This window comes from Nothobranchius furzeri, chromosome 16, assembly GCF_043380555.1.
Source record: "Nothobranchius furzeri strain GRZ-AD chromosome 16, NfurGRZ-RIMD1, whole genome shotgun sequence".
Taxonomy (NCBI): domain Eukaryota; kingdom Metazoa; phylum Chordata; class Actinopteri; order Cyprinodontiformes; family Nothobranchiidae; genus Nothobranchius; species Nothobranchius furzeri.
In genome coordinates, this window is record NC_091756.1 from 24,180,826 (window position 1) to 24,207,747 (window position 26,922).

Sequence of the window (26,922 nt, forward strand, 5' to 3'; positions counted from 1 at the left end):
TGCAGCTGTGCACGAAGCGAGGAGGGGGTAGAAAAAAGCAAACAGCATTTGGGATCAAGTCACGCGTCCGACCTGTGCCTGATAACGAAATCATCTGGAACGAGTGCAAACTTTCACAGCTTCTTTCCTCTTCATGCCCTGAATTCAAGTGAGGACCTTAGTGGAGACACCAGTCTCTTCTGTCTTTGCCCTGCGCAGCAGACGCTGGGACTGGTTCAGCACTCCGTCTCTCTCCCTTCCATGCAGCTATTCGTATTCCAGGAACTGCTTGTGGTAAAACAGGAGGTACCTGAGGGAGGAGGGAGCTGAGAATGAGAGGCGAGTGGTGCTAACGAGAGACTCGCTGCTGCAGGAGCCAGAGCCGCTCACCCTTCGCTGTCCAGCACGTCCTTGATGCTAGCCTTGGTGATGATGGCGTCATCGCACTTGAACCACTGGTCCTTGTGCTGCCGGATGAAGGTGGTGTAATGGCCGCTCTCTAGCGTCCCCTGGTGGTTCACCACAGCAAACAAACTGTACCTGAAACACAAAGGAGCCCCCAGCGGATCACATCAGGGTTAGGGTTTCTACAGCACATTCCCACAACAGCTGCTTTAACCTCTGCGTGATAACTAATGATTGTTATTGTCTGACCGAACACACGAACAAACCCAAGACCTGAGGAGTGTTGAGACGTTGGGAGTAAATGAGGTTCTCAGGGTTTTCCCTGCGTTCAAATTTGCGTGGCGGCCTGCTACAGCTATTTTTGTGCTGCCCCAGTCTGATCTCACTCTGCCCCCGGCTATATGGATGTTATTGTAACTACAGTTGCAGTGTTGCGCCACTAGGGGCGCTGTATCAGCAGCGGGGCACCGAAAAGCGCTAAAACCGCTGCAGAACAAGAACAAAATTAGCTTTTCTCGTTAGTTGGTACATATCTGTGGTTGGTGCCATTGTAGGCTGACCATATGTCCTCTTTGCCCCAGAAACGCCCACTTTCGAGTAATGGGGCTAGATATCTTTCAGGGAAAGATCCAGTTTCTGCCTATTTTATAATATTTATGGACTCTCAGCGTAGCGGGGTTCTGTTGAGCGGAGAGGACGCAGAGCGCTGATCGTCGGTGCGCCCGCTGCGCCCGGAGCACGATACATTCTCAAGGTGGCGCAACCAAACCTTATTATTAACACATGATCGTTCATATCTGTTCATATCCTCTGGTACTCTGTCTGCTGCGGTGATTTCACCTCACTGACGCAGCATCAGCGTGCTCTCCGCTTTGCGGTCAGGAGATCCCTTTGATCTGCTCAAAAGTAACTGATGAGGTGAAAAAGTAAGAATCCAGGCAGAATCTGCCGGATCCTGCTACTCCTTCACCTGGAGTCCAGACCTCAGAAGCTTTGAATACACTGTCCCCGTTTCAAGGCCTTAAGCTTCCCCTTATATTGCTTCTACAGCATTCCTCCTGCCTCTGAATAAAAGTGAACATTTTCAGCTCATATGATGAGTTAATAAATCATGAAATGAAATGAACAATATGGTTAAATGAAATGTTTTGATTAATCTGTGCCTAAGTTAATATGGTTGAAATGAATATTGTCCTGCAATGATCCGTGTGTCTGATAGTCTACATGACGAGCTAGTTAATCAGACACACACTCAAACACAAGGTTAAAGTAATTTTATGACACACAGATATTTTATTATGCACAAATCAGAGCATCCTGTATCTGGGAGAGGTGTGGCTCTGAGCGCCGTTTGTTAACACCTCTTTACATGTCGAGTCCTGATTGGCCATACAATCATAATATGAGAATAATTAAAACAGAACTCACTTCCTGACTGATTCAGCTCAAGCTCAGTTCGGTTCAAGTACACTTCAGAGTGGCCAATCCTGAAGGGACTTTGAACCATCAAAGCTTTTGACAGGCCAAAAGCTGCCTGAGGCGACACAGAAACTTGCTCCTTCAGCTGTTCAGAAACAGCTGTTCTAGACGCAAACGATCGCAAACGATTTCATCTATCTGTTGTGACTCGGGCGACATCCTAGGACTGACTTGGTCGCATCGAGGTTTTCCTACGAGCCACGCGCAGTGGGGTCACCGACTCCTCGACATCTCGGATCCAAACGGGGTCTCCAGAACGGGTACGTAGGCACGTCATGAATGCCGTTTTATAAACTATCACTTAGTTTAATGCGGACCAAATTATTTTCACACCCAGAACTCAGTTTCTTCTAGATACAAGGTCCTGATAAACACACACCATTCAAACATCATACATCACACTCGTCTTATTTATAACTTGTCTTGTTTTTCATTTGTTTAGAAAATAAATTTCTTACTTTTTATAAACTTGACTCTGTCTGACTTGATCACTGAAAAAGCAACGAACCCTAATTCTTCTGATGAAACATCAGAGACCAATCAGAGTGATACTCTGTATTTATAGAGAATATCACACCTTATTGGTCATAAGTAAAGGTAATAAAAGTAACAATATTTACCCTCTTTACACCTGTACAACAATAAGTTATACACATGTAATATTTATACATCTGCAGATCACCTTCAAAACTCACTCAACCAGGGCCGTTTCAAGACATTTTGGGGGGCCCTAACCCCCCTAACCCTAACCCGTTACACTGTAGCAGCAGAAATTAAATGTTATTACCATTTCATACACAAATGCATGTTAATGACATGCATTATATGTTACTGGATATATTTATGTGTTATTGTGACTAAGATGAGTGTTATTAATACAAACCTAGAATGTTACTGAAATTTAGGTCAGATATATAAAATATTCTAACTATAAATATCAGACGGGAAAAAGGGACTAAACACCAATCTAATGCATGTTATTGAGCCTTTATAATAACTGGCCTTTAAAAAAGCGAGGCAGCTGAATGCAGAGTATGCACGTGCTGGCGCACGGTCAGGATGGTACCAGGAAAAACCCTGGATCTACGTTCATCAGGTGGTCTCGTGTCAGGATCGGTGAAGCTTCTTTAGATCCTTGAAAACATTTCGATCTCTAATCAAAATAAAAAGTGCAGAGGACCGGGTTTACGAGTGTGTAGAGGGTGTTTCTTTTGTATGTAGTCTGAGGGCAGCTGTGGCTCACCGCTGTGACCTTTGACACCAACACTCCTCCTGGTCCCCAGAACACTTCAAAGTCCACAAATGCTGAAACCAACCACTTTTCTGTGTTCATCTTACTTGTTGTCATTGTTGAACGGGTCCACGGTCTGCTGGTACTGTCCATTCATCCTGCTCTCCTTACTGAAACACAAACATACCAATGGGTGCTTCGGCCTGGAGCAACATCTGTACACACCTCCCACCTCCAGCCTTCTGCCACACTACCAAACACGGATCTCACGCTCTTGTGATGCAGACACACCAGTCTAACTTCTCATTCTGATCTGGGATCAGCTCACCTGGATGCCATGAAGGGGGTCATGTCCAGCTCCAGAGGGAAGGACACGTAGGTGGTGATCTTCCGCCGAAGTTTGGCTGAATGTTCAAACCTCTAAACACACAGAGAGGGAGAAGAGAGAGAGAGAGGGGGGGGGGGGGGGGGTGTTGAGGGAGGGAGGGGAAAGAGAGGGAGAGAGATGGAAAGGGGGAGAGAGAGAGGGGCATATAAAGAGAGGTGGAGGGAGGGAGGAGGAGAGAGATGGAGCGAGAGAGAAAGAGAGGGAGAGAGTGATGGAGAGGGGGAGAGAGAGAGAGGGGGGGGGGGAGAGTGATGGAGAGGGAGAGAGGGGGGAGGGAGAGAGAGGGGGGGGGAGAGAGTGATGGAGAGGGAGAGAGGGGGGAGGGAGAGAGAGAGGGGGGATGGAGAGGGAGAGAGAGAGAGGGGGAGGGAGAGAGAGGGAGGGTTGAGGGAGGGAGGGGAGAGAGATGGAACGAGAGATGGCGCGAGAGGGAGAGAGGGATGGAGAGGGGGAGAGAGGGAGAAAGAGAGAGTGTGTGAGCGAGCAAGGAGCAGCGGGTTGACTAGTCCCAGATAACTGGTACCTTGAGGTGAAAGCAGGCCACGATGGGCAGCTTCTTCATGGTCAGCTGCTTGGTGGACTCCTGGTAACTATGGCAACCACTGCACTTGATCTTGGCGCTGCTGCCGAGGTGTTCTGGTCTGGTGAACCTGTACAGGTAAGGGTAGGAGCTTCAGGTCCGGAACGACGAAGACAGAATAGGAACAATCCCTCTGGAGTCAGGGGCGTTGTGCTCAGCTACCTGCGCAGACAGTCCATGAGCGTGGTGGCTCCAGTGGAGTGACTCTCTCCGTTAAGAACCGACACTTCTCCACCCGGGCTGAGGGGCCAGAACGGTGTGGAAGAACCCGGCAGGTCCAGGCTGATGTCCCAGAACGGGTCTATGGTTGTTGAAACGCCACTAAGATGACGACAGAGGAGGACAAAGTGTCAGGATGAGGCATCGGTGCCTCTAAGAGTAATAACAAGCCTGCTTTAGCCTGACATGGTATTTAACTCTAAATAAAGCTCAACGAAAGCAGAGCGAAGAGCTTCAGCTCCTCGTGTGACTGTAGATATCAGGGCAGCAGCAGCTCGGGAGGAAGAGCGGGTTGTCCAGTAATCAGAAGGTTGTAGGTTCGATCCCGGCTCCCGGCAGAGAATTCTGCTGTTGTGTCCTTGGGCAAGACCGTTAACTCCCTTTGCCTGCTGGTGGTGGTCGGCGGGACCGGTGGTGCCAATGCTCCGTAGCCTCACCTCTGTCAGTGCGCCCCAGAGCAGCTGTGGCTACGATGTAGTGCATCACCACCAGTGTGTAAAGCACTTTGGAGTCCTCTGACTCAGAAAGGTGCTATACGGGGGGGGGGGGGTCATCTAGAATGGGCCATGATGTGTTACTTTTGGAGATCTTTTAGCCTAGTTCATGTTGTTAGACAGATGATTTCTTACTTCTACAGGTCTGGGTGTGGGTGAATCCACTAATAACCTGGTTAGTTACTGACAGACATCAGGGTGTGAGCTACACCAAGGCTTCCGGGGGGAGCACAGTGAGACCGGTGGGGTGGGCTGGTGCCCCAAAATGCCTTGAAACAGCCCTGGCAATGGGGCTGAGATTTGATGGTGATCTGAATTGTATCAAATATATAAATTTTACATGATGATAAAATATTGCTTTAGAAAGGTAAAAACGTGTAGCGGGACAAACCTACCTACATTTTCCTGTCCTGTCTGTCTCTGATCTTCCTGCATCTCCTCTCAATGCTCCAGAAAAACTGCTGCCTGGCTTCCCACTTTTTCTCCTCATGAGTTCATTTTGAACTAGGCAGATCAGAGGGATCTACAGACCGCAAAAATAGCAGTGCATGCTGCGCGGCCACTCCAGTGATGTGAAGTCACCCGGCGATGAGCTCCGCGGAAGCAGAGCCCGTCGTGCAGAAAGTACCAGAATCCCCGGTACGCTGAGAGTTCACATAAATAATGTAATGTAGGTTAAAACTGGATCCTTATACGGGCTCCTCCTGGCTATGTAAGTTGAGGACTTCCAGGGGGGTCCATCACCCTTTCAGGGGAGCCGAGCTCCCCTTAGCTCCCCCGCGATTTGAACCATGACAAACACGTCCTCCTAACAAACGGGGCACCTGTAAAGGATGTGAGTGATGTTGATTTCTGCGCTGTAAACAAATGTGGAGACCTTTATGGGAGTTCAAAAATAGTGTCTATCTTTTACACGTTAGATGCTCACTGTTTCTACACTTCATTGATTCATGTGCTTTCATCCAACCACCATGGAAAACCCCTCCCTTTGACCCGTGACTGTAAGAAATTAGCTATCAGTGTTGAATGGTTTCCTTCTGCTCCATAAACCAGACGGCCAAACCTTCAACCAGTAGGTTTCTGCAAAGCCTGATGAGCTGCTACCCAGGGGATTCAACCACTGAATCGAGTGTGTTACAGCAGAGCAGCCATAAAACGTGCTGAACACCAGCCCTTCCGGCCTGGAATTAAATACCCGTTTTAGTGTGAACACAGGGATAAAGCAGAGGTGGCAATCTACTCCAGAGCACCAATAGTCTCGTTAAATCCACCAGGTGGTGCTAGAGGTCTACTTTACAGACAGGAGAGGCTTGTTGCTGCAGTGGAGCAGCTCTGGGAGAACATCTGTGGTTTGTGAGTAAGAGTTTACCTCCTCTACAAGGTCACAGCGTTTGTCTTTAACTTCTCCTGTCTGTAATGAGGAAATGTGAGTGATATCACATGCGCACACACACACACACACACACACTTACTGGCAGACTTGGCAGGTGACGTCAGACTGCAGGCCCCCTGTGAAGATTTGGTCAATGATGCAGTTACAGTGGTTTGGGTTGTTGGCTTTCTTCCCGTTGTCATCTGTGTGGACACACACACACACACACACACACGCACACAAACACACACACACACACACACACACACACACACACGCACACACACACCACTAAAAGCCATCCTGTGTAACATTTTGACCACCTACTCGGCTTTTAGACCGACAGAAACATCTAGGAGGACGAGAGAAGCTGTCATGTCATTTCTCTCCTCCTCTGGTTTTTCCATGTTCTGTCCTGAGTTTCTACCTTTGCAGTGCCGGTGCAGAACGTCCAGAGCAGCGATGAGGAACTCGTGGGCGTCCTGCTGCTCATAGCCAGCCAGGTGACGGGCGTGGGTCCACACCAGGTGCAAGAGTCGGAAAGGAACGTGAGGCGAGCGGTGGCCTGAGTAGAACTGAGGAAGAAAAGCCCGTGAGAGAGAGGGAGGGAGGAGAGCTCTAACTTTTTCAAAAGAAAAGAAGAATCAGATGGTCACCTCCTGGAAGAGTTGGGACATCTCACACACCAGACAAGAGTTGCTCTGCATCTCACACTTGTGACGGTCAGACAGGAAGAAGTCGCGCAGCAGTGGAGTGTGCGTCAGCGCCTGGACGATGCAGTTCATAAAACAGGTGTTGCCCAGGTTTATAAGACCACGCAGACCTGGAGAAGGAGAGGGAGGAAAAGCCACCATTACAGAAGATTCAAAGCTGGAAAAAGACAGACCAGCAGGACGAGAGGGGCTTTAACAAAAGCTGGCCATTGAAATCAATCAATACTCAAAAATCTGACTTTTTTCTAGTCTATGAACGCACCGTTGCCAAACAGCAACAAAAATATATAACCCGACATTTTTCCTTGTCCAAGAACCAACCGCTAACTCACCTGATCAACGACATGGCGTACTCACTTCCAGTGTGGGAGATCTTTGTTTAGTCGTTAGTTTTATCAGAGCTGGACACCATTTGGAAAGCAGCTCTGAAAACCAGAATCAGGGCTTTTACCAGTAAAGAGGAGACGGTTCTGGACCAGAGCCCCTTCCCGGAGGGTTTAGGTAAACTCAACCCTTCTGATAGCCAGAAGGAGCAGCCAGCTCCAGTAAACCTCCTCGTGTGTCAGAGGGCCAGTGACGAGCAATGCTAGGTAGATCACTGCTACAGGGTGTTAGCCAGCACCCTCACAGCCACGCACCGCCGCATGACTCCAGCGCTTCACTGCTACAGTATATTTATAGTTCTGCTAGCTCAGATTATCCATCAGCCGTGAGCTCTAACCGCTCATTATTCAGGACTTTTGCTCCAGCGGTCAGTCGCAACTAACCGCTGGAACTGAGCGACATAAAGAACACGAGCGGCTGCGAAGGAAAGACCAACCGATTGTACAGTTGGAGGTGATTCTCCTCCTCTTGGGGTTGTGGCGAAGCAGCTCCAGCTCCTTCTTGGTGGGCTCCCATGTGGAGTACTTCTCCCCGATGCCTACGCAGGAATCAAAATCAAAGTCCAGCACTTGGAAATTTGCATCTTTAGGTTTTTGTTTAGTTACAGAGTTCAGCTGTAATGTATTCACACCACTTTGTTTGAAGAAATGAGATTTTAAAAGCCAGGTTAAGAAACTGAAGGAGGCAAACAGTAAGGGTCTGTGGTGTAAGGATGGAACCAACTCCTCCCTCCTGTGTTGTGTGAAGAACCCCGCCACATTTCACAACAGATGAATAAATGAGAAAATAAAATTCTAAATAAATATATATTATAAACTAGAATTATAATATAATGATTTATTCCACATTTGCTTATTTTTTCACATGATAAACGCAGTTACACATTTATTTTTTGCCCCTGTGGGTATGGTAATGAGGTGGCCTGAGCCTTGATTGGTCCGCTATTAAAGTCTGTGTCAGCCAATCGGCTCCGGAGAAATTCACACGACCTTCCTGACTCTGCTGATCATCACCAGGGTGGTTTTCAAGGGTCCAGACGTGTGTCTCTGTACCACGTCTCTGCTTTTTATTTAAATCAAGTTGGTGTTGACGGTGCCAAAGGTCAGACTAGGGGGTGAAATAGAAAAGGGACGCGGTGGTATGCTCGTCACCAGAGATGGAGACTGAGAATGGGCTCAAACTGCTGCATTCTTACTTTTATGATGACGCTTTACTGAATGTTGTGGTGAAAACGTAACGTGTTTGTCTCCGTTTGGTTAAAAGTCTGCGTCGACAGGAACAGGTAAAATAATCATGCCAAGCTAACTGGTGACCAACGACAAGAGAGAAATGAACGAGATGATTAAAAATACAAGATTTAAATTCTGAATCAGGCGACGAGACTGGCTTTTTGTCCTCTCGCCACACAGCTGATACTTGACAGTGAAAGGGTCCGGGTAAAGTGAGTCAAACAGTGGAAAACATTCAAATAACCTTGGGAGAAATTAGCTTCAGCTTCATCTGTTGCTATGCTCTCTATAGGAATGTGTTTCAGGAAGTACACGTCTGCTGGAGCAGGAAGCCGCTTTAGATTTGGAGTCTGGATATTTGGACATCTCACCTCTGATTGGCCAACGTCTCATTGGGGCGGCGGTGGCACAGGAGTTAAGTGCTCGCTCCATAATCAGAAGGTTGCAGGTTCGAGCCCTGCTCAGTCTGTCGCTGTCGTTGTGTCCTTGGGCAAGACACTTAACCCACGTTGCCTGCTGGTGGTGGTCGGAGGGACCGGTGGCGCCAGTGCTTGGCAGCCTCGCCTCTGTCAGTGCGCCCCAGGGCAGCTGTGGCTACATCGTAGCTCATCCCCACCAGTGTGTGAATGTGTGTGAATGTGTGTGAATGGATGAATGACTGATTGTGTTGTAAAGCGCCTTGGGGGGTTCCAGGACTCTGGAAGGCGCTATATCAAATACGGGCCATTTACCATTCATGACTCTACCACTGACTCTGCTCTGTAACGTTGATGTTTTTTCTTCGCATATAACACAAGCCTGGTGGAGTTGCTAATGCTAACGGTTAGCTTCTACTAGGTGAGAAGTTCTCTGCTGTTTCCTAAATGCTACAACAGCAACAACCGTCCCCGTCGCGAGTCAAGGTGGCTGAAAAAGGGTTTTTCAGTGTTTCACACCGTCGGCGATCCTCTGAAAACATTTCCAAAAATCATTTTTACCAACAAAAATGTGATTTGTGTGTGAATGATAGATGCAAACACAGCTTATACATGAAAAAACGTGTTATAAACTCCCTTTTAGGAACAGTGTGACTGTGAAATTACCATTTGGGTTCAGCTCAGAGGGAGGCTTGTCGTGTGTCGTGTTCTGAGTTGCTGTACCTTGCATCTTCCAGGCTTTCCTTTGTTCCTCTTTGGCAATCTGTTCCATCTCTTTGTCATAAATGTAGTCCTGGCACATGAAGCAGTAGATCCCCCCGTACAGCAGGTCGATAGCTGAGCAGACACACACAGGGGAGCGTGACCACCTCAAAAACGCATCGCGTTAATGATCTCAATGTGCACGATATCAATTCCACAGCACATTAGTTGGATTAGATTTAGATGTCAGTGACCAAGATGGAGAATGTTGAAAGCAACACAATAAAACAAACCACCAGATCACACGTTTTCAGTGGTCGGTCTGTGATGTCGTATTTAAAACCAACAGCACTTGTTCTGACGGTGAGGAAATGGGCCAGTGAGGCACTCAGCTGAGGCTTTTAAACACTCGTTGAAGCCGCAGAACTGCAGGAAAAGAGGAACAACTAAATTGGTACACCACAGCCGTCAGCTTGCTCTCAGGTCACAGTGGGTTCATGATCTCATCCAGGTTGGTTCTTCTCAACCCGTTATGGTGAGTTCCCGGGCTTCTCTTCTCCAAAGCCGAGTCAGGTCCATTAGACTTGTTGGTTCCTCTGGCCATCCGTGCATTATTGATAGTCGTTTTTCAAAGACATGCATTCTACTTTTATCTTGGTTATTGCCCATATGTTGCAAAATAGCACCAACTACCCGAGTATGCTGTGCAAATGTTCCTGTTACAATCATTGACTCTCACTTTAGTCACAACTTTTCCATCTCAGGTGCTCCAAATGACTGATTATTGAGAAGAAATGTGAAACTTTGGGGAATGTTTGAGATATTTTGGAAATATTTTGCAACTTGCCAACAGTTGCAACAGTGACATACTAGCTGGTTAAAAGGAGGCATGCTATGAACACATGACTTTGCAAACTGGTGTCAAGGCATCTGGAAATGAGACCGGATGCCACACTGTTTGTGCTGGGAAGCAAAACTCATCAATAATCTCCAAACATCCTGGTGATGTTTGGACCTGATGACACCTTGAAACAAAAACTGATCCGCCAAATGTGCAAAACATCCAAGCAGGAAGAGAAGATCCTCTAACGATGAGCTAGAATAGACCTTATTGTTCCCACAGTGGGGAAATTCACTTGTTACAGCAACACCAACACTTGATTTGAAGAAAAAATAATAACAAAGGTACATGGATACACACATAGGCAGTAAGCTAGTATTGTAACCGTCGACAACTAAAAACCACGAATAAAAATAAAATGTCTTCAGAATAACTGCTGGAACTCACCAGGACTTCTATGCAGGTTTTGTTTATTAGTGACGCCAGCTAGTGTTGAGACAGTCACGGGTTTAAATGGAGACTTTTGGCACCCTCTAGTGTCTGTTAGATATCTCCTCGCAGCCCTTTCCTCTTTTTTTATCACCTTAATCTAACAGCTGAAACGTCTTCCCAGCCTTCATTAGTGTCTACAGGAGCGATTCATCACTAAATTAAACAAATCAGATGTGTTCGTGAACTAGAACATGCAGGAAATGTGCTGGAAGCAAACTGCAGCACCAGGTATGTCAGCTCCATGTTTCCCAACAGAGCGGCCCACCAGTCTGAAGTCGAAAGAGCTTTATTCTAGTCACATGGGGAGGGGTGATCTGACTGGCCTTTCATCAACCCTGTAAAGGGCCATTTTAACGCACACTGGCTCAAGAAAATGACTGAAAAATATGAAACGGTTGCAAAGTATCCCTTTAACAATTCAAACGACTATCTTTAGTCTCCTGATAGCATCAGCTGTAACAAACTAATACACTACAAGAGTCTTTTTGCACATTTAAAAATATTTTTATGTCAATATTTGTGTAAAATTCCTTCACAATAATCACAGTAAAATATTCTCTGGTGCTCCTGTACTGGGTAGGTTGAATATTTCTGCTGAGGTTTTAGATAAGAGGTGGGGGAGTGAAGCTGTGGAGGGAGGCAACTATTCAAGGTCAAGTTTATTTACATAGCACCAAATCACAACAAGTCACTTCACATAATAAACATTCCAATTCAGGTCGGTTCATTAAGCCAATCAGACAAAAGTTTCCTATATAAGGAACCCAGCAAATTGCATCAAGTCACTGACTGCTTTCAGACAAGGTGTCTGCCTCACGGACTAAAGCTGGGAGTTGGTTCCACAAGAGAGGAGCCTGATAGCTAAAAGATCTGCCTCCCATCCTATTTTTAGATATTCTGGGAACCACCAGTAAACCTGCAGCCTGAGAGTGAAGTGCTCGGTTAGGAACGTATGAAACAATATGTGAGAAGGAGGATCTTAACCGGCAGCCAATGTAGGGCCCTATCTGTGCAGCATTGTCACACACAGACTTAAGCGTTGATGCACGGATAAAAACGGCTCTCCCATCACCTGCTCTGTGCCCTGCAGCAACTGGTTTGATGTTACCATAACAACCTGCCTGTGGGCCTCCTTTGGTCGTCATTCTCTGCAGGTTTGAAGGGGGAAAAAAAGACAAACGAAGATGAGAATAAAGGAAACGAAAAAGGAATTTAACTGATGGACTGTGGAGAGAAATGAGAAAGAAAAAAAGGATCAGTTATAAAAAAAACCTTCAAGTATTCTGAGTATTGATTGGGTTATCGGGTAACCATGGAAACAACAGGAGGGGAAAACAGGGATGAGCTTCTGCGAGATGGAAAACTGAATATGTGGAACGACTGGGTGAAAATACATAAAAACAAAAGGCGGAAGAGAAAGAGGAGGTTATTAAATGCAGGCTAATTCCTCTGGGTTTGATAAAGACCACTTAATTACCTCCTCGCCAGTCCGCTGAGATCTGCCCCGTCTTTCTAATCTTTTCTGCATCTGCGTTGGATCTTTTCTCACTCCATTATTGCAGCATTTAATTCAGGAGCTAACCTAATTAAACTCACAATCACACTCTGTGGGAAATGCACGCCTGCACACCGTGGGGAGCTTTTCTGAGCAGAGCGATAACACGGTGAGGAAAAAAGCTTCAAAAAGCCAGACTGTAGATTCTCAACATCTGCCAAAGTCAGGCTTTTGCTGCTGCAGCGCTCTCCTCCAGTGGCTGCATCACCTTCACTCACACCTCCAAACTGAGGAGAATAACTGAAGCTGGTGACACAGTTGTCTCACCAACAGGGGGCTGTCGTGGGTAGAAGAAAACACACGGTCATTTTAGCAACCCCTCTCAAACCTGTTCTGGTTTTGTTCATGAAATATACAACAAAATGATGCTAGATGTTTCCTGAGAGCAGCAGGCTTCCTTCACACACGGCTCTCTCTCTCCCTCTGGTGGTGCGATACATCTAAAATGCATTTCCATTTGGATTTAAGCTCCATTGATTAGTAACCTGATCAATAGATAACCCCCTTCTTGCACGTCTGTGCTTCCAGAGAAACCATAAACCGGTAACTGCATTCACTTACAAACGTGATCTCTGGAAATTTTAGGCTTCATTTAATTAGAATACAATTTCAAGACGGAAAACAAACTACTGATGCAAAGAGATTATATTTGTGAAGGTACACATACAGCTAAGTAAAGGCTTGGAGAGGAAACAGATTGTAACCAACTCTGGTTTGTTGTTGAGGATGTTAACTGATGTGTCTTTGTTTGAAAAAGAGACACGAGTGCAGAGCATTTCCCACTCAGATGAGTTTAATAACCGTGTTTTCAGTATGGATCACAGTAATAATGTATGCAGTATATGTGGTTAACTGGTTCAAGAGTTAGGTACCGTGGCTGTGGTGTAGGCGCGGTGACCCTTACCAGCCACCGTATCATCATCTGAAGTTGCCGGCGGCACATGCGCACTTTGTTGTTTACAACCAAAACTTTCTTGAAGCTAAAGCTGAAATAATGGCCAAAGGAGGAGACGGCAGCGCTCAGGACATTTATTATCCCTCAAAGAAGACAAAGTGGGAAGTACGGGCATTTTTTGGATATCTGAAGAATGCCGAGGGAGTTTATAGAAGACGGATGGACGGCTATCCTGTTTGCAGCACGTGCAGAAAAAGTGTCTGTGAAAGGCAGCAACGCTTCAAATCTCATGACACATCTGCGTGACCATCACCCACAACTCTACAGTCAACGCAAGGCAAGCTAACGTTAGCGTTTTAGCTAAAATGCGTGCTCCGAGGATTTGGGTTGAGGGAGAATGCAACGAGTCGCTATATAAAGCAGCCGCAGCGCCGCTACCTGCATATTAACCGTGTCGCGGACACCGCCATGTTGAAATGACGCTATGCATTACGGGGCTCCCAGGGGCAGATAAGAGTTGGTCTCTCTCCGAGAATAATTATGAATTTAACAACGATTACTGCCTGATGACATTTTCCCACATCTGCAAAGCTCAATGGAAGGACACAAACCGAGGACAATATTTTCCTGATATAGGGTTTATTACTTGAGTAAGGGTAAAAAAGTATCTGATTAGAAGGCTACTTGAGTATCATCTGATCTAATATTTTTAAAATGATGACATCAAACAGACAAAAAATAAGTAGTTATGGGCAAATATTGTATTTTAAAGACTAAAGGGATAAAATGTAAACAAATAAACAACATAATTACAAAATAACACATTTTAGGCAAAATTTAGACACAAACTGAGGACAATATTTCCTGACATACAGGGTTTATTTCATTGTGTGAAAATGTAGCACGTAAAAAAAAAATACCGCGATAATACCGAAAACCGTGGTAATTTTGGTCACAATAACCGTGAGGTTACATTTTCACACCGTGACAACCCTATTTCAGACACACCACTTTTGTACCTGAACTTGTCCTTTCGGCTGCCTTCACACAGCAGGGAAAAGTTCCAGATGTCTGAGGGGGTGGGAAGGCTGCACCCGGATATTGCGTAAACATAGCGCGGCGGGCGTACACGCGTCATTTACCCAAACAAAGCTATTCAGTCAAACATGGCCGACGAAGAGATAGAATTCCTCTCACTGATCGGACTTATGTTAAGCATAATTCTGTGCACACGAAGACGCATCAGAGACCTGGATGATGAAGCTCAATGGCTAATAAAGGAATCACGGAAGCGGTGTGAAACGCTCCGTCGCGCGTCTAGACGGTACCGTAGGAGGCGAGCTGCCATGGTTCGCAGCATGCTACAGGAGCGAGCTATCTAGCCCGAATGAATGAATGAATCAACAAACGAACGAATGAATGATACGCACTAGTGTAAGTCACTTTGGAGTCCTCGGGCTCTGAAAGGCACTATACAAGTGTGGGTCATTCACCTACGGTCACGACCGAAAGAATGAGATCACGGATACAAGCGGCTGAAATGAGTTTTCTCTGCAGGGTGTCTGGGCTCTCCCTTAGAGATGGGGAGAAAAGCTCAATCATCTGGGAGGGGCTTGTAGAAGACCTGCTGCTCCTCCACATCAAGAGGAGCCAGCTAAGGTGGCTCAGGCATCTGATTAGGATGCCTCCCTGGTGAGGTTTCCCAGGAGAGGCAAGTCTGGACCTCTCGGCTTAGGCTGCTGCCCCCGGATAAGCAGATGCGTGGATAGATGTACAGTACACCTGACATTAATGCTGCATTTGCACAATTATTTCAATAAGTAATGCACATACTGCTTTAACACTGCGATTAATATCCTCAGTAATCGTGATATAACATGTTCATAATCCTAAGAGGATTTGTTATGTTAAAGTGGGAGAAACACCATGGGCAAAGACTTATTTCAACCAGACTTCTTGTTTGAAAAATACCTGGAAAAAGGACGTCACCTGGAGGACAGAGTAAATCGCACTGAAGCAATGATTTACAGCCCCCCCCCCCCACGGGTACCTGAGCACACACAAACAGCAGACTCACCGCTCAGGAGAAGAGCAGACACAGAAACCGGAGGAAGGAGGATTTCCTGTTCACCTCCTTCATTGGAAAAAAGGGAAGGAGGATGTTTTTCTTAAGGAGGCCAGCGGCTCAGAGCGCCAGCGTGTCATATCAGCAGGTAAGTGGGTGAGACAGGTGGAGGTGCAGCGAGACTCAACAGGAGTCCGGTGCAGTGCACCCACGTAGCACTGCACTGACGTCGCCCTGCTGCCCTACAGCCATCAGCTGTGGCTGATTCTAAATCAATGTGGAGTTTTAACCTGAAGATGGAGACACGACTACGGTTTGGGGCTGAAATATAAAGTAAGTTGCACTAAACTACCAAAATAATGATTACACACGTCTACAGCACTACCAGACACTCATCTATACAGGTTATCAATGCAAAAAAATAGATGTAGGTGTTATTCACACTTTAAAGATGAGAGTGGGATGGAGTCTTCTCCAGCTGACAACTGAAGACAGTAGGAGAGGACCGCGGAGGTCAGAACAGCATTCCTGCAGCCTGCAGAAAGACTTTCTATGAAAAATGTCATAAATGGGGTCTGAAATCTCAAGGCTGAAGTTCCTTCCTGCCATCCAGCCTTGGACCTGAATGAAGTCGTGTCTGAAGTCAGGTAAAAATAAGCTACTTTCTAAATACTTTGAGGAACGTTTTGATGATTAAAGGCTGCTCTGTTCCTGTGGGAGAGAAAAACTGTCCACGATGTTCAGCAAACACCCATGTGTTCATTTCAATCTGGAGCCATCCGGGTAACGTCTGATGCAAATATTTAATGCAGAGGGCGGAAATAAAGTCCTTTAGTTTGTTTTTATGAAAACATGTCAAGGATGTGTCAGAACCCAAGTCCCCAAACCAGCCTCTCCCAGCTAGCCGATCTCCACCATGGACCACAACTCCCAGCATGCTCCTCACGGGGATTCCCTCCACATCACACCTACGTCACCAACCGCGACTATATACGGAAGTCGCCTCCCCAGCTCACCACTCAGTCATCGTTTCTTCAGATCCGTGATCAGAGTTTCCAACCAACGGATCCATCTTACGAACTATCCGCTCACAGTAAGTGCTCTTACTTACTTCTGGAAAACCCGGCATCTCCGTGTCTCTTCATTGACGCTCGAACGCTCGGGGACTCCTAGATTAAACCGTGAGCCGGCGTTTCACCGACGCTATCACTTCCGCGTCTGTGAAACCACGCTCTCTACAAGCTCGACTCCCATATCCAGCCGACCAGTCTGACAGGATGAGGCAGAAATATGAGCTGAGGTGATTCGGTTCCTGACAACAGAAAAGCTAGCTCAACTCCAAGTCCTGAAGCAGTTAAACATTTTACATTTTGGCTTTTCTCGGAACAAGCTGGTATTAAAAGGACCAAAAATCAAACCAAATCTATTAAATGCACTTGTTCATCAGCAACAAGTCACAGCTCATTTATACAGTGACCGATGTATACATTCCCCCCAATGAGCGACGGGAGACCAAAGACACGTGGCATTTAAATCCCCCTGGTGGCAGAGCCCTCTGGTCTGTGTTGCACTGGCTTGCATAAGAGCCTGAAGCTGTGTGATTAAAAAGGCCTCAAAAACCACTAATGTATCACCATGGGCTCAGAATACATGAACTAATGTCTTCATTAAACATAAATGTACAAAAACAAGCTCTGGGGTGAATAAGACTGTTTTTGATGCAATGACGGTCTTTAACTGTGTATCATCACAACACGGGTGCCCTACCTAGGTTATGCCTTTTACTCTTTGCGTGTTCATGGATGTGTTTTTTGGCAAAGCAGGCGAAGAAGACGCAGTAGAGGCAGGAGTGGAGTCTGTTGAGGTGGGTGCCGCACATGTGGCAGATGCATGACTTGGCCTGAAAGACACAGAGGAGAGGACGTTAAAAAGAGAGAAAGGACAGGATAACTTTTGAAATGTAATTAACTTAAAGGTTAACTTTACTCATATTTTTAATACATCTGCCGTGGTCTCTAGTAGGAACGAATGCCTTGTAAGATAGACGTTGGGGGGAAAAAAGCTTTGGAACACCCGTTTCAGAAATGAGCCACATCAGAGTTGAGCTTCAGACGGCAGGATTTGATGTCTTAATTCCTGATACTTCGCCTCTGATTGGCCAACAGCAATGCGGCTCTGCCACTAACTCTGCTTGCTCTGCAACGTTGATGTGTTGTCTCCTGAGTGGTATAGTTGCTAATGCTAATTGTTAGTTTCTACTAGTCGAGGCGTTCTCTGTTGCTTTCTAGATGCTAAACCAACAACTGCCTAGTGAACTAGACCAAATTCGTGCTTTGCAAAGTCCCTTTTGCAACACTAACTTGATTTCTGTTTACAGTTTTGTAAAATATTTGTAATGAAATTGGAAGAGACCTCAGGAAGAATTGCTCCACACTATGGTGGGAGCTAATGAGGTTCTCAGTAAGTAAGAGCACTACTTTTAAGAATAGGCTTAAAACATTTTTATTTGATAGGGCTTATAGTTAAAATCTGATGTTAGCCTAAATCTGGACAAGTGGGGGATTACAGGGAGGTGGAGTGTACAGTCGGTAAAGACGGCTCTCCCTTGCCCTGCCTCCAACATGCCTACATCTAGATAGGATAGATTATCCAGGGTTAACTCTGTAGTTATGCTGCTATAGGCTTAGACTGCTGGAGCACACACTGACCACTTTTCACACTCTACTGCTTTCTTCTACAATCTGCTCTTTAACTGTATTATTTTCTGCAATTTCAGCTGTTAACTTTATTTTCTCTGTAAGTGTTTCTCCCCAGAAGAAGCAACAATGATGTTCTGCTGAGCTGTGGTGGCCTCATGGAGGGGGCCATCGACTAGCACACTGCTGCTAACCACTTAAACATTCTCTCTCTCCTGATAATAACTTTTTGTTTTCATTGACTTTTGATGTGCTAATACTAGTTTATCCGTTTAATTATAGATCCACTAGGATAAATACAATCAAGTTTATCTCTCACCAAATAGAATATCTCGTCTTCCTCCGCTTATCCGGGTCCGGGTCGCGGGGGCAGCATCCCAACTAGGGAGCTCCAGGCCGTCCTCTCCCCGGCCTTGTCCACCAGCTCCTCCGGCAGGACCCCAAGGCGTTCCCGGACCAGATTGGAGATGTAACTTCTCCAACGTGTCCTGGGTCGACCCGGGGGCCTTCTGCCGGCAGGACATGCCCGAAACACCTCCCCAGGGAGGCGTCCAGGAGGCATCCTGACCAGATGCCCAAACCACCTCAACTGGCTCCTTTCGATCCGGAGGAGCAGCGGTTCTACTCCGAGTCCCTCCCGAATGTCCGAGCTCCTCACCCTATCTCTAAGGCTGAGCCCGGCCACCCTACGGAGGAAACTCATTTCGGCCGCTTGTATCCGCGATCTCGTTCTTTCGGTCATTACCCAAAGCTCATGACCATAGGTGAGGATTGGGACGTAGATCGACCGGTAAATCGAGAGCCTGGCTTTCTGGCTCAGCTCCCTCTTCCCCACGACAGATCGGCTCAGCGTCCGCATCACTGCAGACGCCGAACCAATCCGCCTGTCGATCTCCCGATCCCTCCTACCCTCACTCGTGAACAAGACCCCGAGATACTTAAACTCCTCCACTTGAGGTAGGACCTCTCCCCCGACCCGGAGGTGGCAAGCCACCCTTTTCCGGTCGAGAACCATGGTCTCAGATTTGGAGGTGCTGATCCTCATCCCAGCCGCTTCACATTCGGCCGCGAACCTACCCAGCAAGAGCTGAAGGTCAGAGCTGGATGAAGCTAGGAGGACCACATCATCCGCAAAAAGCAGAGACGAGATTCTCCTGCCACCAAACTCGACACACTCCACACCACGGCTGCGTCTAGAAATTCTGTCCATAAATGTGATGAACAGAACCGGTGACAAAGGGCAGCCCTGGCGGAGTCCAACCCTCACTGGGAACAGGTCCGACTTACTACCGGCTATGCGGACCAAACTCACGCTCCTCTGGTAAAGGGACTGAATGGCCCTTAACAGAAAGCCACCCACCCCATACTCCTGGAGCGTCCCCCACAGGGTGCCCCTGGGGACACGGTCATAAGCCTTCTCCAAATCCACAAAGCACATGTGGATTGGTTGGGCAAGAAATCACAATATAACTATAGACACATCACTTGTCTTTGTGTGTGTGTGTGTGTGTGTGTGTGTGTGTGTGTGTGTGTGTGTGTGTGTGTGTGTGTGTGTGTGTGTGTGTGTGTGTGTGTCTGCTCTGTCTTCTCCATCCCCAGTGAGTCGTGGAGGATGGCTGCTTATACTGAGCCAGGATTCTCTGGAGGTTTCTTCCTGTTAAAAGGGAGTTTTCCTCTCCACTGTTGCTGCATGCTTGCTTAGTATGAGGATTGCTGTATAGACACTGACACTAGTCAGTGACTCGATGCAATTTGCTGGGTTCCTTATATAGGAAACATTATTTCTGATTGGCTTAATGAACTGTGAATTGGAATGTTTATTATGTGAAGTGCCTTGAGATGACTCTTGTCGTGATTTGGCGCTATATAAATAAACTTGAATTGAATTGAATTAAATAAAAATAAATAAATAAAAACTCTCTCCACCATGACAGATCGCTGCAGACTCAGCACTGACCCGCCTATCGATCTCCTGATTTCCTTCCCTCATGAACAAGACCCCAAGAAATTTAAACTCCTCCACTTGAGACAGGACCTCATCCCTGGAGATTTCTAACAGATGAGCAATAATGGAGTCATGACAGTATTGTATTACACCACAGCAAAGCAACAAAGGCTAAATTGAAGGCTCCTCCAAATTTAGCTCACAAATGAATCCTTCTTTTTCCTGGATCTGATGGACGGTCTGGCGTTTTCTCTATGGTCTACCCCATACCAAGATTTATTGCGATCTGAACAGGAGATTTTTGTTCTTGTAATTATAGTGGATGAAGCAGAAGAGGATTGCAGTTTTAAATGTAACCATATTGATATCTGGCAGTACAAAGGATGTGTGGCTGTGGTGATAAGCTCGTGTGGTGGTAAAGCTGCTGTAGCTCCTCACGGATCAGTAACGAAAAAAGCTCTGCAAATTTCAACATCCATTGTCACTAGCTTTTTTAGGACCATCACAGTTGCTAGGAAGACATACGCTGAGATAAAGGCGGAGATAAATCTAAAGGCTAACAGCTGCTCACTTCCAGTTCCCAACTCATGAAGGACCCAGCCAATGTACTGGGTAGGCCCAGTCCTCCCCTGAATTTGGACAAAGCTTGTATGTGTATACTTGACACAATTACAGCCATTTTCTGTAGGCCAAGATATGTTGACTGTAGCAGCCATCTTGAATGGGGTTGGCAGGTTAATCAGTTGTATGAACATCAAAAGTTTTCATTCTGTGTATCGTAAATGGGAAATCAATGGATCCCGGAAAAGGTGGAATAAGAACAGAATAAGGAGAGAGTTGTGATGAAGGTCAACAAAGTCAGCCAGAACAGGTGAGTTTTCTGCTGCTCTTTAAAGGAGACCACTGAGTCCACTGATCTCAGGCTCAGGGGGAGAGAGGTCCAGAGTCTGGGGGCCACAGCAGCAAATGATCTGTCACCTTTGGTCTTTAGCCTGGTGCTGCACAACCCAGAAGGCTTTGGCCACTGGACCTCAGGGACCTGCTGGGGGTGTAGGGACTAAGAAGATCACTGATGTAAGATGGTACTTGTCCATGTAAGGCCCTATAGACCAGAACCAGGATCTTGAAATGAACCCTGAAGTTGACTGGCAGCCAGTGAAGCTGGAGGAGAAGCGGGGTGATGTGGGTGTGTTTGGAGGACTTGGTCAGAAGACGAGCACAGGCATTCTGAACCACCTGTAGACGGTTCAGGGAGGTTCTGCTCAGACACGTGAAAAGAGAGTTGCAGTAGTCTTCTAGAAGGAAGAGTGTACAAGAGAACTGGCGTGAGAATCCAGGGTGAGAGCTGGGTCAAAGGTCACGCCAAGATTCCTGACAGAAGGTTTGGTGTGAGAAGCAAGCTGACCAAGCGAGTCTCTGACTTTGGGAACCAGCTTGTCTGGGGCACAGATTCGGATCTCAGTCTTATCTTCATTCAGCTGAAGAAAGCTCCCAGCCATCCAGGTTTTAATAGAGTCCAAGCAGGTGTGTAACAGCTGGGGCTTAAAGGAGATGTACAGTTGGATGTCATCTGCATAAAGATGGTAGGAGATTCCTTTGAAGGAGCTCAGGATGTGCTGAAGAGGAAGCAGATAGAGGAGAAAGAATAGGTGACCCAGCACAGAACCTTGTGGGACACCATGGGTGAAGGGTAAAGGTTAACTGCAATGCGGTCCTGCAGTTTAAGTTCAAAAGCTTTTATTTTGGAAAACTTTGCCTTTCTTTTGGTAACTTGCTAGTAAACTGGAATAATAGTAATGTGAGACGGAAGTACAAAAGCAAAAACTTTTTTGACAAAAGGTGAAGGAAGGCAGGCTACTTAAAAGAAAATGGAGATGAACCACTGTAAAGAGTAACTCATTTCTAGCTTCATTGATAATAGGAACATAGGTTTGTAACATTATTAAGCATATTTACATTGCTGAAAGTGTTTATGGAAGAGGATGCTACTTTATAAACAGAAGGAAAAGTACCAATGTAGTTAGCTATGCTTCATAGTTGATGATGAAAATGATTATGAACATGGTTCTTTGTTCTTGCCTAGCCCTTACCTTGGTTGATGACATAATTAACTATCAGTTCCGGCCTTCTCAATATTGACTGAATGCTACAATATGTTAGTTCTTAAGATCATGTGTTGGGATGACTAAGCTGCTGCATCACCAACTGCTGTCTCAATTTCTGTAAAACTGACTGAGGTAACTCCACTATGATGTTTGAGGTGGCTTTGCTGTGGCAGCCATCTTGAATTGGTTCAATCCACTTCAAATGAGTGTTTAAAACGTTACAAAGACTATTCCAGTTGAGACTCGGAGGGCCACGAACTACCCCAGGTTGCTCTTTGGACACCCCTGCAATTACAATCAGCTAAAGAAAATAAATTCATTACGGTCAAGTTTACACAATGAACCAATAACTAATGTTTTCTTTATCTAAATAAAACAACATTCTCATTGCTTGCTTTCAATAATCTGGTGATCCAAGGATGATCTCAAATTGACTGAATAAATGTGCTATCTATACGCTGTGTTTATTAGTCACAGTGGAAGAAAAGGCGAGGGCGGTGGGCGATGGGAAAACGGCAACATTCAAAAGCATGCAGATGAGGAGTCGGCATGCCAATGAGCCAAGCATGGAGATGAGGTGGTGAGAAGAAAGGCTAGGAGGAGGAGAGCAGGGAACGGAGGAACAGGAAGATGGATAAAGGAAAGTATGTGAATCAATGTAATGCATAAGAATAATCAGATAAAAAGAGACATGACATAGAAATGAATGAGACCTTATAGAATGACTTTCAGTACCTTTACAGGTGAGAGGAAACTGCGCATGTGTAATCAGAAACACGGTGCTTTATGGAAAATTATCACCCAAACTTGCTCGTCTAAACACCTAACTCGTAGCCTAGAATCTAGACAGTCATTTGCCGAAGAAACATAATTTTGCTTTGCATGTCGGTGAAGGTACGCTCCACTGGAACCTCCACATCCCTCGCCAGTATTGTGGCTGGCCAATCACAGCACATTTTATTTTAAAAAGCAATGCATTGTTTTATGTTTTATTTCTTCTTCCACAAAGTCATGGTGGACTGCCCCATTGACTGGGGTTGCATCAGCAGATGTTCTTAATAATTCCCTAAATGTAGGATTGTGACTCATAGGATGAAGCTCCAGATTTTTTCCCTATTTCATTTGAACAAATGGTCCACTAGGCCCATCCCTGATGGTCCCCATAGGGAGCCTAGGTCTTCTACTTCTGGACCATGGGTCCCCGGAAGAACCAAAAAATGAATGCAAGTAAATGGGGTTAAATACATTACTTTCTAACTCTGCTTGTTATGGATCTCAAATATGATGTCCGTGACTTTTAAAGAAGCATTTTGATACCAAGAAAGCATACTTTTGCATGGCGGGGTACGCTATCATAGGCTATGTGTGAAAATAAGTCCAGGACTACAAATGCGCTTCACAAAAGTGACATCCTTGAACCAGACATGGAGAAAAACAGGGAAAATGGCTGTAAGTTCAGCAAACTTCAAATCCTTCCTTCAGGAGGAAAGACCCACGACCCACCATAAATCTGGTCATTTGGTAAGTGTAAGTGTGTGTGTGTGTGTGTGTGTGTGTGTGTGTGTGTGTGTGTGTGTGTGTGTGTGTGTGTGTGTGTGTGTGTGTGTGTGTGTGTGTGTGTGTGTGTGTGTGTGTGTGTTGTCTCGAGTCAAGTCCAAGTCGAGTTCAAAGTAAATGATGTGGAAATCCAAGTCAAGTCCAAGTCCTTAACTTTGAATTTTCAAGTCATAATGAAGTCGTCTGTCCAACTTCAATTTAATGACAATGATAATAAATAAATTCCAGAAATAAATCTTCTTAAAGCTTCATTTATTTGCTGAAACAAGCAGGAAGGGCAACTGAAACTGATTATAAACAAAGCGCTGCTGCACTTAGCAGTAAATCAAATCCAGAACCAGGAATAATTTCATGATTTTTGTCCATGTCGTGCCACTTTTGTGCTAAAATATCAAATATGCTCAAGTTATCATCAAGTCAATAGATGAAAGTGGAATCAAGTCGCAAATCATTGGCTTTCAAGTCCGAGTCAAGTCGTAAGTCTTTATAGATTTTATCAAGTCGAGTCAGAAGTCATTATAATAATGACTCGAGTCTGACTCGAGTACAAGTCACGTGACTCGAGTCCACACCTCTGCACTTTGGTCACAACTGCAGAATAACGCTAGCCTGAGCTACAGCTAACTTCGCTGTGGACTTGAGAAAAAGCGCGTTGGAGCACTAACTTGTACAGCATGTACCAGGACACGTATGAGGGTTTTCCAACAGCGTTGCTCAGCGTGACTCGGAGGGGTACGATTTGGTTAGACAGCCTGTTCCTAGCCTGGCAAGTAAATATAGTCTGGCCACAAGAAACCGAAACCACCCATTCGTGGGGTGGAACTGTTTGTCTTTCAAACTGTCTCCGTGCTCAACTGTCTCCGCGCTAGGACCAATCAGAGCAACATGCCGTACTCACCACCATACACCGTAGAAGAAGCAAATACACCCAGTTTCAAAAGTAAGGATGTGAGTACCTCTATCTGCTCATGTCACAAAGTTGATACCAAAGCTGCTTCAAATGAGTGTTGTTCCTAAGCCCGAACATGTCTGAGGTCGGCCCACTTTTATGTTGATTTTATTCGTTGTTTTTATTGGTCACTTTATCCCTTGTTTTATCCATTTGTTTCTACTTCAATGTTTTAATCCTCTTTGCACTATTTTATTTGCTTTCATTATCTACGCATTCATTGGGATCTACATTTCTTATGTACTGTGTTCAGTGCCTTGGGCTCCCTGACAGGCGCTTTATAAATAAAGCTTTGATTTGATTGATTTGACACAACCTGTGCTGTTTTGTCTGTCGCAGCTTTAACGATAAACGTAGAGACTTGCAAGACACAAAACTGGTCGGGCCAATGGTAGACCTGCTGATGCTACAATGGAGCGTGGCTAGACCAACCTGCTGAGCAAAATGTTTCGCTACTGCTATGATTGGTCTAGATTTCTAGGCTATTTTCTGACTTGATCCCCCCGCCCCCCATTCCCTCAACTTTTCAGTACCTACTTTGTTGTGGTTCCAAGTGTGCTGACCCAGTCTAAAAACACGATTTCAGCAAGATGGCCATCGTTATTGTGCTGCGATGCGTTTCCGTGTGCAATACAGATCACCTGGCAATGTTTACTGATCACCTCGCTCTATTTTTGTCTTGAGTAAAGATTACAAAATGCAGCAGAACTTTAAGAAACTGGTACAATTTCCTGTCAGAAAGCTCAAAATGAGTAAAGGGAGGGGAGAGTTCATACTGACTGTGCTTAGCCTGATATTGGGTGGCTAGGCTCTGATTCATGCAGGAACATAAGACCTGTGCAGATCATGTGCACTCAAGCAGCACATTTTATTGTGGCCAGCCTGAGACACACCTGTACAATAACCATCACCCTCACAGCTGTGAGGTGATGATGTCAGCTAGGAAGCAGTGCTCAGTAAGCCAGATCTAAACAGATTAATGAACAATATCTGAGAGAAAGGGTCCTTTCGTGCACACAGAAGACGTCTCGGATCTCTGAGTTAACCCTAACTCATATTCAACCTGATCGGCCAATCTGTATCTTTAAGAGCAAATGGAAAAATGTACATTTTATCCAGTTTATGAACTCATTTTTACTAAATTGCATAACAGATAACACATATCCTGTGTGGAAAATGATTCCCGACTCATCATTTTAAATCCACAAAATCTAAACATTTTACATTCAACCCAGGTCTTTAATAACAAACGCAAATAAAACATGACAGGTTTCTGGCTCGTCTCCAGAGATCATGGCTCTGTTCCGACCACACATAAACACAGACCTGCCTGCTGCTCCTTCCGGGGATGCGGGCTTAGCGGATTCGTTAACGGGGATGTGATTTTAGGATTTCTAACCCAAAGACCAGGGCTTAAAGCTGGCAGAGAGAAGAGGAAGCAGAGCCAACACACCAGCCCTGATGCAGCTAATATTTGGGCTGCCTCGCAACCACAACACGAAGAACGAGCCTCTCGCTGAGCTGAAGTTACGCTGAGAGCTGGGTAGGGGTGTTTGTGTGGTTTAGGAAGGGCGGGGAGCGGTGTACGCTGGAATTCCTTCCAGCACTTGTTACCTTGCGTTTTCTGGTCTCAGCCGAACCGCTCCAAACAAAACATTGATAAATAAGCCTCAGGTTCTGCTTCCAGTTGTCCACTTTGAAGCCGTTCACATGAGGGCACCCCGCAGGACTCATGGTAGTCACAGCATCCGGCTTGTACTGTCCACTCTGCTCGATGAAACCTGCTGTTCAGATCCCCCCGAACACAGAACAGGTCCAAACAGGCGCTCTGGGCTAGCTTGCCCCCGTTGGTTTATCCAACGACTGCTGCTGCTGTTCGGCTAAATGGACATGTCCTGGGCGCAGTAGCTGAGACACACGCAGCAGCAAACATCGAGGCTAATTTTCCAACTTGCCCGTTTGGGAGATAAACACCATTCACGCATTTATTCCATCATCACGCAGCATCTGCGGCTCTAACAAATTGCTAACTTACATATTAGCGCAATGGCTAAAGTTTGTTAGCATTGGAATTTCAACAGTAGCTTACACGGTAAGCTACAAGTCCCGCCCTCATAACACCAGTAGTCCAATCAGTGTCCGGTGTTGAACATGATTGGCGTGTACCAAAATTCGTATTTTTCTGTGAAACCCCGCCTCTACGCAACTGTTGCTGCGCTGTGATTGGTTGA

The 26,922-nt window shown here is 45.9% G+C and overlaps 1 protein-coding gene across 2 annotated transcripts; it reads right to left on the reverse strand.

Moving 5' to 3' along the window:
• Positions 1-25: 25 nt before the first annotated feature.
• Positions 26-26,651, reverse strand: usp22 (ubiquitin specific peptidase 22). 2 transcript variants are annotated; one of them, XM_015963716.3, is made up of 13 exons: positions 26,306-26,651; positions 17,207-17,339; positions 9,613-9,726; positions 7,681-7,782; positions 6,804-6,970; positions 6,575-6,722; positions 6,248-6,350; positions 4,225-4,383; positions 4,006-4,132; positions 3,423-3,514; positions 3,202-3,264; positions 370-519; positions 26-289 (listed from the first exon to the last, which is right to left on the reverse strand). In XM_015963716.3, the coding sequence occupies exons 1-13, from the start codon at positions 26,423-26,425 to the stop codon at positions 247-249; spliced, it is 1,521 nt and encodes a 506-aa protein (XP_015819202.1). In that variant the 5' UTR covers positions 26,426-26,651; the 3' UTR covers positions 26-246. The 2 variants fall into 2 exon arrangements, with proteins under 2 accessions (XP_015819202.1, XP_015819204.1); XM_015963718.3 differs by having other exon boundaries at positions 9,556-9,726.
• Positions 26,652-26,922: the final 271 nt, after the last annotated feature.